This window comes from Ambystoma mexicanum, chromosome 10 (assembly GCF_040938575.1).
Source record: "Ambystoma mexicanum isolate Mex_15411 chromosome 10, UKY_AmexF1_1, whole genome shotgun sequence".
Lineage (NCBI taxonomy): Eukaryota > Metazoa > Chordata > Amphibia > Caudata > Ambystomatidae > Ambystoma > Ambystoma mexicanum.
Window position 1 is genome coordinate 334,686,815 of NC_090932.1, and position 16,603 is coordinate 334,703,417.

General features: G+C 49.0%; 1 protein-coding gene across 3 annotated transcripts in view; it reads right to left on the minus strand.

Annotated features, from left to right (window-relative positions):
• The window catches only part of DDHD2 (DDHD domain containing 2), a 2,155,663-nt gene that overhangs the window by 58,740 nt on the left and 2,080,320 nt on the right, over positions 1–16,603 (minus strand). For 2 of the 3 annotated variants that reach the window (XM_069617940.1, XM_069617938.1), the window contains exon 17: positions 301–410. In XM_069617940.1, the coding sequence (XP_069474041.1) occupies positions 329–410 (82 nt within the window). In that variant the 3' untranslated portion in view covers positions 301–328. The remainder of the gene's footprint in view (positions 1–300; positions 411–16,603) is intronic. The other variant, XM_069617939.1, reaches the window with a different exon arrangement.

Genomic DNA, 16,603 nt, shown 5'->3' on the forward strand with positions numbered 1-16,603 from the left:
CCCATTTCTTTTCATTAAGGGTATTTGACTGTTTTTAGGGAGCACAATTTGCTGGTACACATTATGTTATCTTGAGGGCTGATGGTGCCTTCTAAATGCATGAAACAAAAAAATATCAAGTTGGGGTGCATACAAACTACGAGCATTAAAGTGAAAAACGATTTAAAAAATGAATTTCTCTCTAAGGGTCAACATTTAAAAAACAACATTGTTAAACAGCACTATTAAGCATAGCCCCACATCCTGTTGTTCATACCCAAAAAAAGAGGAAACTAGGGAATATCAGTACAAGTAACGTACAAGTCACACCATGGAGGCTGGTTCGTTGTTATTGCAGAGGTTGATCCAGGGCAATTCCCATCGTCTGGTAAATCTCTTTCAGAACAAGCAGTGCTGTATCTTCAGATTCCCTGTCAGAAAATAAAGTAATTCTGACTGTTAACGGAAAATGTAAATCCCCTTTTATGCAATCCACATTATACATTTACATCTTGACCATACCTAAAACAGATACCTCTTAGCTGAATATAACAGCTCATCACAATAGATCGACACAATCCAGAGAAACATTGTAAAAGAAAACTGCTAATTGCACACAACAATGCTGAGATTAAAGAAGTTCCCCCAGGCCACAAACAGCAGACAGCTTTGGGGTACGGGGGAGAAGGGAGGAGGATAGAAGAGAGAGGAGCGAGAAAGAAGTTAGAGGGAAAGAGAAAGAAAAAGACAACGAGAGAAAGAGAGAAAGACAGAGAGAGAATATGAATGAAGAATGGGCTTTCACATCCCAAGGGAACATTCTAGTCTGGGAACGATGTCAAATATCGACTGGAAATGTGTCTCCTGCCCAACCTCAGGAGCTAGACTGCAGATAGCTTTCTAAAAGACTGCAAATTGCAGCTTTCTGGAGAAAAAAAATTCTCACCTCTTTTCATAAGCATAAGTCTGCGGTATATTTGTTCTGTGCGCTAGTGACCACTCTAGATGTAAGTCCTTGCAATAGTCTATTCCAGCAACAAACACATTTTTCCCTCCGGCCCACCCACTGGGGTTGGAAATATATTAAACAACAAATTTGCGATATGGGAAGGTGACTCACGCTCAGGAAATAAATGATTGGAGTTTTGCTATTAGTGTGAATTGTCATATACAGAACAAATTAATTCAATGCAATAAAGTATTTACTCCAAGTTGTGAACAGCCGACACGTGTTTCGACCACCTAGTCGTTCTCAAGGCTGTGAGCTGTCAATTGTAACAGATGATTAGGGTATACAAACCCAACCAAGTTTAACCAACCGATTGGTCCATTAAAACAGTAAAAGAAGATAAAATTGACAAATGATGGCACAAAACAACATTACGGCAAAGTTAGGGAACAATCTGTGAAAAACAAAATTAATAACACCAAAACCAAACATACCACATTTTGGGTTGTAGGCGGAGGGTTCAATCAATTGAACAAAGAAAAAGGAAAAAGGAAAAAAAAAAAAAAAGAAATGAAGTTACATAATCAGAGATAAAGTGTGCCTAATACACATACTCAACATTGGACAATATCTATGATGATTTAGAAACCAATCGGAGAAGGCACCAAGCCAACTGACTTGCCACTAAAATCACGCTATATGCCCACAGTGAAAGTCTCATCATTCAAAACGAAAAATTGCTCGAGTAATGAGTACAATTTTACCCATATGTGTATAGCAAATAATTATGAAATTATATCCCATGTGAACAATTTAGATAAGTGAAAATCCCATATCGGAAAGTGAACCGAATCAGACAAAGAAGAAAATATTGTATAGGTCTTACCCTATTTCTTAAACGCAAGAGTACATTATTCTGAAAAGGTAAAATTGTCATTGAAAGAAAAGTGATGTTTCCACAAAATGAATTAATTAAACTCAATTGAAAAAGATTGATGACTAGAATTTGGTATGACAGACATACCTGCATGGACTAGCCAGTCCTGAAAGACTAAAGTTTGTAATGAGCTGGTAAGTTCCCAAAAATATTTTTGGAGAATAATTGTTGATAAGATAAGCTACCAGATTGATGTAACCTCATCTACAATAAAACCAATACGTATGGTAAGAAACATTAATATCTCTGAATATAATTGTGAGTGCATGTCACTCACAATGTTAAAACTCCTACCTGAGACCCGGTAGAGAAACGCTTGGTCCCATAGGTTGGCGAGCCTTCATAAAGCGAACTATTATGTTGCACACTCTCAAGTAGGTCCCAGAGATCAGAAATTATAAAAACACATTCATTTCATGATCCGTGTTAAGACCACTAGTGGAACATTGGAGAAAACAGGTACGTTTAGACTCCAACTGTCTCAATTTGAGCAGAATATTCCCACCTCTCTTCACCCTCTTAGCTTTCATAAGACCAATAAATCGAAGATCTGCTTTATTGTCCAACTGATGTTCTTGTTGCCAATGCAAAGTAAATGGCGATTTGGATTCATTACTCCTCAGGCTCGCTAAATGTTCTCTGATCCTCAATCTCAATTGCCGGATGGTGCTCCCGACATACAACTTGTCACAAACACATATTAAAGCATATACAACATAACATGTTTTACAATTTACAAAGTCTTTGATCCAGATCATCGTGCCAGAATCATCAGTAAAAGATTGACAGTTATCATGAGCATATTGATATAGATTGCAATTGCCACATTTGAAAAAACCATTAGTTGTCTTAAGCCAATTTCTTTTAGGGCAAATATTAAGGAAATATGGGCTCACTTTCTGTTCAATTGTATGTGCTTTGGTGAATGTGAATTTAGGCTTGTCGGACAGAAAAGGCAACAGATCTTTGTCGAGTCTGAGGATATGCCAATGTTTCAAGGCTAATTTGTACAAGGTTGCAGAGTCTTTAGAAAACCGTGTGATGATAGAAGAACAAGTTACTTTATTACCTGGTAACGTTCTTTCGATGGGATGTTTCGACGACTTATTCCACATCTATGACAGGTAATCACCACAGCTGTGCTGCTTTGGAAAATTTTCTGTGTCTGCGTCCTGCCTCAATGACGTTGATACGCTGTCCTCGAGGGCTTCCGTCGAGCCGTCGTCACTGGATGTTATAATTAAGACGCACGACGCCGGTAGCCTCAGTTGTAGTTTTTTCCCAGAACGTGTGGCACCATTCTTCTGCCAGAATACTACAGAAAGCCTTGCGGAAACGGAAGCTGCAATCGCATAACAAATTCTGTAGAGGGGCGGGTAGGGAGGGAGCGATGTGGAATATGTCGTCGGAACATCCCATCGAAAGAACGTTACCAGGTAAGAAAGTAACTTGTTCTTCGAAGGGATTGGTTCCTCCGACGTATTCCACATCTATGACAGACTCCCAAAGCAGTACCAACGTATGGAGGTGGGAAAAGAATTTAGAAGTTTAGAATTCCCAATTAAATTGCAGAATAGTGCCTTACCAAAGGCCAAATCTTGTCCATGGACAGTATCCAGGAAGTAGTGTCTGACAAAAGTATGGACAGAGGCCCATGTGGCTGCTTCACAAATGTTACGAATGGGAACACCCCTCTGGAGAGCAGTGGAGGCAGCCACACCCCTAGTAGAATGGGCCCTCAAGCCTACCAGAGGGTCCTTACCCGCCAGACGGTAGCATTTGGAGATGGTCTAGATAATCTATCTGGACAAGGTCTGCTTAGTAACAACTGGACCCAAACGCCTTCCAGTGTATCCTACAAAGAGCTGATCATCCACTCTGACCCGGGGCATGCGTGAGATGTAGAAGCTTAACGCTCTCCTAGGATCCAACCTATGGAGCCTCTCCTCTTCCTTACCAGGATGCGGAAGAGGATAGAACGCCGGAAGAATGACCTTCTGGCTTAAATGAAATTCTGATACAACCTTCGGAAGAAAAGAAGGACGAACCCTAAGGACAACCCTGTCCTTATGGAACACCGTGAAGGGTGGCTTAGCGGATAGTGCCTGCAACTCACTCACTCTGCGAGCGGAAGTAACCGCAACTAAAAATACAGTTTTCAAGGTCAACAGTCTCAAAGGGCAAGAATGTAAAAGCTTAAACGGAGCTCCCATTAGGTATTTTAGAACCAGGTTAAAATCCCAACCGGGCACCTGGAAATGTGACGGTGGGAACACATTAGTGAGCCCTTTCAGAAACTGAGAAATTAACGGAATCTTAAAATAAGAATACTCCTCAGACGAGCGCTTTAATATGGACAGCGCCGCCAGGTAACCTTTAATGGTACCCACTTGCAGGCCCTTGTGGGCTAACAAAAGCAAAAAAGACAGAACCACAGGAATGGCACATGAAAAAGGATCCACATTGTTAACCCTGCACCAGTCGCAGAACTTTCTCCAAAGGCAGCGGTACAGGGACTTTGTTGCAGGCCTTCTGGCCGAAAGCAACACCTCCATCACGTCTTCAGGGCGGTCCCAATCCTTATACCTCAACCTTTCAGAAGCCAAGCATGAAGGTTGAAGGACTTGACCTCTGGATGGAGAACCTGACCCTCCTCCCGTGAGAGCAGATCGTCTCGGTAGGGAAGACGGCGTGGAGGGCAGAAGGACATGTCGAGAAGGTCCGGGTACCACGTTCTCCTGGCCTATGCCGGAGCAATGAGGATCATTCGGGAACCAAACCTCCATAACCTCCGCAGCACTTGCGGAATGACGGGGACTGGAGGAAACGCGTACAGTAGTGGGAAGGACCACTCCACTACGAACGCGTACCCTAAGGCTCGTCTTGGAGGAAATTCCCACGAGCAGAACCTTTCACACTTCCGGTTGACACTGGTGGGGAAGAGATCCACTTGTGGGGTCCCCCAAAGGGCGAAGGTCTCCAGGAGACTCTCCTGAGCCAGCTCCTCCCACTCTTGAGAGACCGTGCTCTGCCTGCTTAGAGCGTCCGCCGCCACGTTTTCGTCTCCGGCCGATGAACTGCCGAGATCGAAATTTCCTGCTGGATGGCCCAGAACCAGAGCTGCACCGCCTCTCTGCACAGAGGTAGAGACTCTGCCCCCCCCCTTTTTGTTGAGGTAGTGCATGGCCGCTGTGTTGTCCATCAGAATCAGGACATTCTTCCCCCGCACAGACGGCAGAAAAGCCTTCAGGGCTAGCCTGATGGCCCTCAGCTCCAACAGATTGATATGGAGTCTGGACTCCAACGAAGACCAACGACCGCTGTCTGTCAACTCGTTGGCAAGAGCTCACATCCCGTGGCGGACGCGTCCGTCACGATCGTTACCTCCGGCCAGGGTAGCTAAACTAAAATCGAGCCCCCTTCATCAGATTGCCTTCACGGCCCACCACAGAAGATCCTGGGCGACCGAGGGTGGCACCTGAACGGGGTCCGACATCCTGCCGGAGGACTGCGACCACTGGAGCTTGAGAGCCCATTGCAGAGATCTCATCCGTAACCTGGCCTCTGGCACCAGAAGAATGCAGGATGCCATGAGGCCGAGCAACCGCAAGAACTCAAACGCCGGGAGACTCTGGGCATGTTGAAACTTGTGAACCATCTGCAGAATGTGATGAGCCCTCATCTGGGGAGGCGAACACTGCCCCAGAGATGTGTCGAGCAGTGCTCCGATGTACTGAAGCCGCTGGGTAGGTGTCAAGTGGGACTTCTTTAAGTTGAGGGAGAAGCCCAGCTTGGGAAGGGAGTGGCAGGTGACTGACAGATGATCCAGGACTTGCTCGGGAGAGCGCGCCCTGATCAACCAATCGTCCAGGTAGGGGTAGACATGAATCCCCACTTTCCTGAGGTACGCTGCCACCACCACCATGAGCTTGGTGAAGACCCTCGGGGCGGAGGTCAATCCGAACGGCAGGACCCGAAACTGAAAATGCGAGTCACCAACCACAAACCTCAGGTACTTCTTGTGCTTGGGATGAATCGGCACATGAAAGTAAGCGTCCTTGAGGTTGAGACACATCAACCAGTCCTGAAGTTGAAGGGCCTGGAGGACCTGAGAAAGAGTAACCATCTTGAACTTGTCCTTCCTGAGGAGCTTGTTCAAACCACGCAAGTCCATGATGGGTCTCAATCCCCCGTCTTTCTTCGGGATAAAAAAATATGGGGAATACCATCCCTTGTTCCTCTCCACTACAGGCACCAGTTCTATAGCGCCTTTCTCCAGCAGGGATTTGATTTCCTGTGCAAGGAGCGGATCCGGACTCTTCAAAGAGAGATTCCCTGGTGGATTGTCGTGAGGCCTCTGCCGGAAAGGAAGACAGTAGCCGTGGGCTATGATCTCCAGAACCCACGCATCTGAATTAATGGCACGCCATTCTACAAGATGCTGCCCAGTCTTCCCCCAAACGTCGAACAATGGGGCATGGCCTCATGACTGAGCTGAAGCAGCTGCGGCAGTGCCTGAGGGCAAAGAGGCAACTGCCCGAGCAGCCTTGGCAACTCAAGTACCTTGTTTTCAACCTCTGGTACTCCTACAGTGGCCCCTTTGACTTGCAGCTCCCCTCGATCTACCAAAAGAAGAGTAGTATCGACAGGAACCTCCTCTTCATTGCTGTCCCCTAGGCCGAAAAGGTGGAGGTTGGCGAACTGCAGCGCTCAACGAATTTGCTGCAGCTTTGGAGATCTGCAACCTCTCAAGGCTCTCGTCAGCCTTGCTGCCAAAAAGATGTACACCATCAAAGGGCATGTTGAGAAGCCGGGCTTGTACATCAGGAGCAAACCCCGACTTCCGCAACCACGCAAATCTGCGCATCACGGTGCTCGCCGCCATGGACCGGCTGACACAGTCTGCCATGTCCAGACCCGACTGAACGGATTCATACATGGCATCCTTGCCATCCTGAACGAGGGCAAGACAGCCATCCCGTTCCTCCCCTTCGGGAATATGTTCAGCCGCCAAAGACACACAATTCCACATAGTGTGAGTGAAACGTGCTAAGGCACACACGGAGTTGGCTGCCTGTAAAGCCATACCCCCTGAATAAAACACTTTCTTTGCTCAGCCATCAAAATGTTTGTCGTCCCTATCAGGAGGGATGGTAGGGTACGGCGCCTGCTTTTCTGGGGCCGTGGCCGCCTGCACCACCAAACTCTCCGGAGTGGGGTGCGTAGTCAAGTAGCAGGGGTCGCTACTGGCTGGACGATATTTTTTTGCCAACATCTTGCTCACTGCCAGGAGACTCTCCGGAGCAGTCCAAGCCTCCGCCACCCTTCTCTGTAAAGTCATATGAAATGGCAGCACCGGGTCAGTGGGTGGACCTCGGTCAAGGATATCCGTCAGGTCATCCTGCAGAAAATCCACTGGTACCTCGACATGTGCCGCCGGTATGAAGACGCATGCGTATCAGGCTCAGGCCTACCGAACTCAACCTCTGGAGAGGTGTCCAGACCACCAGCATCGTGCAAAGACTGACGCAGGTCTTCCAACTGGCAATGACCAGACAAGAGTTTGTCAGGAACCTCATCAGGAACCAAACCTTCATCAGTCCCTTCATCCACCTCAGAGATGTAATCCAGAGGCTGGAATAAATCCCTGGATGAGGGCACAGAGAAAGGTTCAAATACAGGCCTTTCTGACTTCTTCAGGGCATTCCTCAGAGTTTCCACCGATGCACAGGGTACCTCCAGTAAAGCCTCCACAAAATGCGTCGAGGGCGTCGACAGAATCGGCGTCGACATCGAGCGTGGCGCCGATGGCTTCGACACAGGCCTGGAGGGCGGTGCCCCGAGCGTGTCCTTCGACGGCCTCGGTGCCGAGGACTTCCTCGGAGGTGGAGCCTCGAGAGAGTCCCTCGACGGACATGGCGCCGATGGCATCGACATCTTCTTAGAAACCCTCACAGGCTCTACCGCTCTCGAAGGCATCGAGGACCGGAACCTGGAGCGGGCATTGCTAGAGCAATCCACCTTGTCCGACCGGGACCTCGAAGGTTCCTGGTGATCGCGCCGACCGCCCGAGCCCGAAGGCGTGTAAACGGTGGCCCTAGCGCGTTCCTTGCCGGCTTCTCTCGAAGGTGCGGATGGAATGGAGCCCTGCGACTCGAAAATCGTCATCATTTCCTTACGAAATGCATCCCATTCCGCAGGAGAGGAAAGCTTGATAGGACAAGCAACCCGCCGTCTGGCGGAGTCCTCGGACGAGGACGGGGAAGGCGACCGGTGACGGCGCTTCTGCGAATGCCTCGAGGAGGCAGAGGAATGGCGGGAACCACTCTGGGACTGAGACCCCCTGGATTTACGCCCACGACGCGGAGAGTCGCCCCTCAAATCGTCAGTCGAAAGCCCCGCGGATTTCGACTTTCGGGGTTTGGAAACCCTAGCTACAGAAAGCTTCTTCTTCCGCTCCCGCAAGGCCTTCGACGTTAACAACTGGCTATCGTCACAGTCATCGGTGGCGTGGTCCTCGCCGAGGCACCAGAGGCAGACGTCGTGTGGGTCCGTAAGTGACATCTTGGAACCGCAGTCCCAACACTTCTTGAATCCCGACCACGGGGTAGAAGACGAAGACATGATATCTTCACAAAACACCAAGTTCGAAGAACCGATAGAATGAACAGAGGAACCGAGGCACACCGAGATCTCCGAAGCGAACACGTTCACGGAGAAAACAGAACTGAGGCTACGGGGCGTCGTGCGTCCTACTTATAACATCTGATGATGTCGGCTCAACAGAGGCACTCAAGGACAGCGTATTGACGTCATTGACGCAGGACGCAGAAAATGTTCTGAAGCAGCACAGCCATAGCTATGGTGATTACCTGTCATAGATGTGGAATACGTCGGAGGAACCAATCCCTTCAAAATGTGTTGCGGATGATCCCATCGCTTATTCTTTTGCACTAAGATCAGATTGTTTTGTATTAGAAAATTTATCAGATGTTTTTTTAATGATGTCAGGCAGATAACCACTGTTCAGAAACTGTTGGGTGAGAATATCACATTCTTTAACATAATCAGTATCACGCTACAATTCCTTGTGGCCTTGTAGAATTTTCCACCCGGGATGTTATTAACAGTGCCTCGTTGGTGACTACTTTGGACAAAGCATATAGAGTTAACTTCTGTGGGTTTGCGATGAGTTCTAGTCTGGACTGTACCATGCAAAATACACATGTGTAATTCCAAGAAATCAATCTGAGTGGTACTCGAATTGCCAGCAAGCTTAATGCCAAAGGTGGTGTTGTTAGTATGTGCCAAAACATTTTTAAAAGATTCTTGTGAACCCTACCAAATGATTAGATGATCATCAATAAATTGTCTTCAAGCCATTAAATTGTGATGAAAGACTTCATGATTATAGACGTTTGTCTCTTCATATTATGACATAAACAAGTTAGCCAAGGATGGCGCAAATTTCGCACACATAGCTACCCCTTTTGCTTGAACATAGTACTGGTCATTGAATAAACATACATTATTGCATAAAGTGAATTTCAAAAAACTTTTGAGCATGTCAACATGTTTAAGATATGATGCAGAGGAGTCACGAAACGTGCATTCTATGGTTTTGACTGCCAAATCATGATCAATGCTGGTATACAACGATGTTACATCTAAAGTGGACAGTAAATAATCCAATTCCCATTCTATAGTTTGCAGAAACTGCAAGACATGAGTACTGTCTCTTATGTAGGACTTCATTTTCAGAACAAATGGTTTCAGGACCTCATCTAGATATTTTGGTAGTCCTTCCGTGGCCATAATTGGTCTTACTTGTGGAAGTTTGTGAAATGGCTTGTGTATTTTAGGTAGAAAATAAAAGGTGGGCATGGTGGGTTCAGTTATGATTAAGAATCTCTTCTCATCATCTGACAAATAACCTTTAGCATACCACTCTTGTATTAGGTATTGTAAATGTGACACAACTCTTAGTTGGATTGGATTTGAGTAAGTATAGCAGTTGGGAGTGGCAAGATGTTTCATCCCCATTACAATATAATCTGATGTTTTGAGAATAACTATGTTTCCTCCCTTATCTGCCTCTTTAATATTGATATTTTTGTCATTAGCAAGATCTTCCAAAGCCCTAAATTCTTCTCTACTGAGATTAGATCGGTTACTTTTCTTATTCTTGTTAGATCTATCTAAATAAGCATGAATGTCTTTAGTGATTGCTCTATGGAAGGTTTCAATCACTTTCTCGGATGACAATTGCAGAGTAAATTTAGAAGTGGTTTTGAGTTCCCTAATATCCAAATGTCTAGCCTTGACCTCTAGTTCTTTACAAATGGTGTCCAAATCAGCACTTGTCTCTTGGTTGAGAAATTAAGATTTCAGTATTTATAATATCAGATATATTGTATGAGCTAAGTGGGTCAAATGTGGGTTTAGACACAAAAGATTGTACTCAAGAATTTAAACAAATTGATTTGAAAATTGACAAAATCAGTACCAGCACTTGGAGCAAAAGATAGCCCTTTGTTCAAAACATAAATCGCAAACTTGAACAGCTCTCAGTTGGAGCGGTTGACCACTAAATCTGAATTGATCACTTCCCCAGACGTCTTTTGGTATGGGACTGGGTCAAGATCCCTGGGCGACTGCTGTCCTCATTGGAACTGCCCCTGAGAAGTGGTATGAATGCTCTGAGCGTTAGCCAGATGGCATTCAGCTCTAGCCAATTGATGTGGTATTCCTACTCCTGTCGGGTCCAGATGCCGTGGACCGAGAGATCGTCCAGGGTGGCTCCCCAACCCTGGAGCGAGGAATCTGTGGTGATGGTGGCCTGCGGGGAGGGTGGCCGAAAGGGCTTGCCCGTCCGCAGGTTGCAGTCCCTGGACCACCATGTTAGGTCCGGGTGGAGAGATGGAGGAACGTTGATCATCTCGGTTTGAGAGGCCCGCTCTTGGTTCCATGAGGCCACAAAGTGCCGCTGAATCCTCCTCAATCTCGTGTGTGGGACGGCTAATAGGACAGCCGCCAAGAGACCCAGGAGATGCTGCTACCACCATGCCAAGGTCACCTCTCTGCTCAGGAAGTGGGTGGTGGCCCTCTTAATGGCCCAGATCATGTCTTCTGACGGAAATACCTTCTCGGAGCACGATTCCCTGATGAGGCCCAAGAATGCCAGAGTCTGCATGGGCTGCAGCTGCAACTTCTTGAGATTGAGCGAGAAGCCCAGATCATGCAGTGTGTTCATAAGGGCATGGGAAGAGTGGAGAACCGCTTCCGGAGATGCAGCCCTGACTAGCCAGTCATCGAGGTATGGGTAGATGTGGAGTCCCTGCCCTCTGAGGAGGGTCACTACCGTATTCATGAGCCTGGTAAAGACCCTGGGCGCCGAGTTGAGGCCAAAAGGAAGGACCTTGTATTGAAAATGGTAGCCCATGATCCTGAACCGTACGAAAGAACGATGGGGCTACCAGATCGGGACGCATCCTTCAGATCCAGGGAGCACATCCAGTTTCCGCTATAAAAGCTGGCGTAACCTTCTTGAATTTTTGCAGGGGTAAGGAGAGGTTGAGGGTGAAAAGGACCAGCACAACTCCCAGGCCTGCCTGGGTCTTCTTCGGAATGGCGAAAATCCTGGAGTAAAAGCCCAAGCCTCGCTGGGAGGCTGGGACTTTCTCCACTGCCGTGCTCTCTACGAGCGACCGGATCTCTGCCAAAAGAGTTGCTGTTCCAACCTGTGGGAGAGGAGGGGAAGAGGGAGGAGAGACTGGGATAGGGAGACGGTACCCTGTGGATACTACGGAGAGGATCCAGGGGTCAGCGAAATTCTGGCTCCAGAAATGTGCATGGAGAGCAAGCCTGCCCCCCACCGGAGACACGTGGACCCGAAGGGGCGTGTCATGCCTTCTTTCCCTCGGAGGGTGTCGCAGAGGAGGGGGACTGGAAAAAGCCCTTACTCCCCTCCACCCCCCATTTGTGTTGCTTGCGCTGGTTCTCAGACGACGAGCGATCTGGCTGCCTGGATCTCCATTCCTGTAAGCCACGGAACCCTCCATACGTACAACCCCTGTCGGAGCGCTGCTGAGATTGGGTGTACGATTTGGGTGTGGTCTTTGTCAGGATGGATAAAGACTTGGCCATTTGTGAGTTGTTTTTCTTTTTCTTCTTGTCCAGCTCTTCGTCCGTGGAGGAGTGGAAGAGGTCCCCACCCCTCAAACGGTAGATCCATTATGCGTTTCCGGATGTCCAGGTCGAATTTTGTTGCCCAGAGACAGGCTGTCCTTCTCATGTCCGTGGCGATACAGATGGCATGGCCAGAGGTGTCAATATGGGCCACGGTGGATTCCATGAGGTCATGCGCCACCAGCTTGTCCTCAGATAGACCCGCCTTAAAGCATGATTGGCTCTGGGTAGGGAGTTCCGGGAGGAAGTCCTCAATTTCCTGCCATAATCTAAAGTTGGCGGTAGCCAGCATGGCATCGGCGTTGGCCTGACGAAGACGCAAGGACGCGTTGGAATAGAGCTTCTTCCCATACGCCTCCAAGATCTTCTCCTCCTTGCCTAGCAGTGCTGCAAAGGAGGAGGATGAGGACGACTGAGGCTTGGAGTATACTGATGCCACAGCGATCACAGAGGAGTGTGGCTGAGGATGGGCTGGAGCAAGAGTGAATCCTCCATCCATCTGCCTGTACTTGGCATCCAGGCGTCGATTGACCGGCTGGGGCCAAGGAGACTACATCGGTTTGCAGTGGAATCCCTGTTTTGGCAGAGGGGCGTCGCGTGAGGACTTCCGTCAGAACCCCCTAAGCCGGCTGCTCGACCTCGGGCTGGGGTAGGCCCAGATACTCCGCCTGCCCAGCAAGACTTTGGTGGAAGGCCCTGGCTGAGGATGGCATGTCCGGATCATCCTCCTCATCCGTATCCTGTGGATCAGTAGGATCCAGTGGAGGACGAGGATTAGTTGGCGACGGAGGCTGGGGTACAGGTACCGCGTCCGGGGGCTGAGCAGGCGGCGGAGGCTGGTATGAAGCCGCCTGACGAGTCGGCTGGGGAGCCAGAGGCAGCCCCGGGGCCTGGGGCACCGGCAGAGATGCTTGTGGTGCTGCTAGCATTGCGGGAAGGACTTCCCTTATGGCGTCTTTGAGGATAACCCCCATCCGAGGAGACTTCATGAGGCAGAGAAACCTCTCGAAGAACCCCCCTTGACCGGCTGAGGAGGTGGCAGGGGGTGCTGACAGGGTAGCTGGGAGCTGCTGGAGCCGCTGCATACCCTGCCCGTATGGACGCTGTAAGAAGCTGCCCTGTGCAAAAAAGGGATAGGCTGTAGGCCACGTACCTGGTTGAGGCCAGTCCAACCTTGACATTCGTTCTTCGCCGAATTCCTGGAATGGCGTCAGACGGGTGCCTCTGTCTGGTGCGGCAGCCATCTTGTCGAGCTGCCTGCCACGTGCCTTCTATGTGTTGCTCGGCCCGCTGAGCCCAGCCTCCTCCAAGACTCCCTTATCTGCATGTGGATCACAAGGCCTACCCTGCTCCTCGGGCCTAGGCCCGGTAGGTGGGACACCCTCGACCTGGAGGTCGGTAGAGCTGCATTTAGGCGCCCCCTCGGATGTATTGCTGGTACTAGGGCTTAGCTGTTACGCTCACCTGGTCTCTGCGGAGGCGTTGGGGCACGGTTGCCGGCCTCCCTGAACTTGAATCACCCCCTCCAGGCCTCTCCCTCAGTAGAAAAGCTGTGAGCGGTGGTACGTGGTGATACTGCTCCTGCATGGAAATAAGAGTGTGTGAGTGCGCCAATCTGTGATTGTTGTTCACCCCAAAGTACGGTTTCTGTGAGCATACGCCGGCCCATAAAGCTCACCTGTGAATTATGGAAGATAAGCTCTCCGTCCTGCCACTTCTGGCAGGGGCGAGTCGAATGGGATCTAGTTCCTTCACTGATCCCTGATAAGGATTAGTCCAGTCCGGCTGCAACTACGCTTCTCCTTATGATTGGCAAGTATTTCTTGAGCTCTTGGGATGCTGTTCGTTCTGTTTAATGTCTTTATATGTTGCTCCTACTTATGCCCGCACTAATGTCTCTCTTCTTTTTTCTTCCCTTAGATGGAAATGCTGCCTCAATGCAGCTGTGAGACGAGAGACGCGACCGGATGGAAGATGGATGCTACCGCAATGTTCGACCAAATATAAGTTCAGACTTTAGCCGGGCATAGGAGACCTATCTTCACCGTCTCCTCTACTTGCACTCTCACAATGTGTTCTTCACATCCAATGACATGGGACACTTTATTTACAGGCTGTTGGTCACATGTATAAATGATTGATCCATATCCCATGCCATTTGCAATTTTGCCATAGTGAATTTTCAACTATGTGTTTGTTTTCATCAATGGAATGGAATCAATGGAATGGCTTCTCTTAAACACCTCAAAACTACATATGCTGCAACCCTGACCCTCGCACCCTGGGAGCAATAAAAGATGCGCTTGATGCATTTAAAGATGCAGCTGATAGGGAACTTAAGTTTCTTGATAATCCGATAATGGCGCACCAATACAGCGTGGGTGATAGAACGGGCGGTCTCCTGTCTAGGCTTGTTAGACGAGAAGAGGGTGTGCAACACATTACATTGATCAACGACTCAGACGGGCTCCCTGTGCACACGGACACTGGTGTGAATGAGGTGTTCCGCTCCTTCTATGCAGCACTGTATACTAATAATGACGCAGTATCTGGCCCTGCTGTAGAGGCGTTCTTGGAGGAGCTACCCCCATTGGTACTATCGGCCAAAACTAGAAAGATCTTGGACCTCCAGCTTGACATCAGGGAAATACTACAGGCGATCGAGGCCCTGCCCCCTGGTAAGGCCCCAGGCCCTGATGGGCTAACCATGAGTTTTATAAGTGCCACTCTTGCATCCCGCTTGGCGGCCTTGTGGGAGGAGTCCTGCGAGTGTAAGGTGCTGTTCTCCACACTCAGGGAGGCAGTGATAACAGTCCTTCTTAAGCTCGGCAAGCTGCCCATGTAATGTGGATCCTACCAACCCCTCTCTTTGATCATCAGCGACGGCACGATTTTCTCTAAGGTCATTGCACTTCGCCTTGCCCCAAACATGCCCTATTTGATACATTCCGATCAGTCCAGATTTGTCCCCGGCCTGTCTACTGCTCTTAACTTACGGCGATTGTTTAATATCCTCTCCCAGATCGACCCTGGAGTCAACGCGGTGGCTGCTCTGCTAGACATACAAAAGGCCTTTGATTCTGTGTCTTGGAAATTCCTTTTGGCTGTACTTGAAAAGTGCAATTTTGGCCCCCGCTTTATTTCATAGGTGTAGTTACTCTACGCCCAACCTGTTGCCGTTGTTTGCACTAATGGCCGGCTCTCTAAGCTGTTTGACATATGCAGGGGCACTCGGCAGGGCTGCCCACTCTCCCTGCTCATATTTGCACTTGCCATGGAGCCTGTGGCAGACCTGCTCTATAAACACTCACAAAAAGGTATACGTATATCCAGACCACCTGAGATCATCTCATTATACCCCAATGGCACGCTCCTATACATCAGAGACCCAGAGCTTGACCTCGAACCAATTATGCGCGACATTAACTACTTCGCCCAGGTATCCAGCCTCCGGGTCAACTGTGCGAAGTCTGAGCTTTTCCCCCTTACGGACGCCATACCCCTAACCCCTGCTGACCAAATGGGATTTGCCTGGGCTCCCGCAGAAATAAAGTATCTCAGGGTCATAGTCACTACGCACTATGATTCATTGTATGAGCAGAACTATGGTTCCTATTTACGACAACTCAAGCCTAAACTTCGCACATGGGCTAAGCTGCCTATTTCACTCGCTGGTAAGGTATCCCTGCTTAAGATGATCTTACTACCGCAGCTGCTATACCGCTTCCACAATATCCCGCTTTGGCCCGGCACAACGCTGTTCAAAGAACTGCACACAGCAGTGAGTGACTTCCTGTGGCACCCTGGTGTCATGAGACTTAATTGGTCCACACTGGTCAGGCCATTTGATCGGGAAGTACTGGCTCCCTGCCCAGGCGCAGTACACTCTATACTGGTTCACGGATGGCCCTCCATTGCTGCATGTAAGAATTGAACATCATTCGGCTCGGCCCAGAGACCTCTGCTTGCTGGTGATGCCCCCACTCTGGAGTGATCCAGGTTTCTCCAACCCTGCTGCAGTCACTGCCCTGGCTTGGGAAAAGATAAGGAAACAGACTGGCAATACCCTTCCTTTGAATGGTGGTCTCCCGCTTTGGATGTAGGAAAGACCGCGGCTGCTCACTTGGCTTCTCACAACTACTCTTCTCTGGCTGACTTATACCCGATAAGCTCCTTTGTTTCATGGGCTGAACTACGCAGTGGCATGGGTGGGCTTTCTACCCGGTGGAAACAATATGCAGGACTGCGCCCGGCGGTCAGAAAGGCGTGGCCTGGGTTTCCCTCTCAACCCCCTGATGATCCACTCCTAGCATTTGTGATCAATAGCACATTGCCCCCAAAGGCGGTATCACGCCTGTACAGGCACTACAGGAACACATCACTAAACCACTGACCAAGCTCCGTGAGGCGTGGGGTAGAGACCTTACAGCAGACATGACCGAGGAAAGATGGGACGCCATGTGTATGCAGACCTGATGGGTCTCCCTAAATGCCAGATTCTGCTTAATCCAATTTAAGATACTCCACAGCTCCCAATATATTCCTGCTAG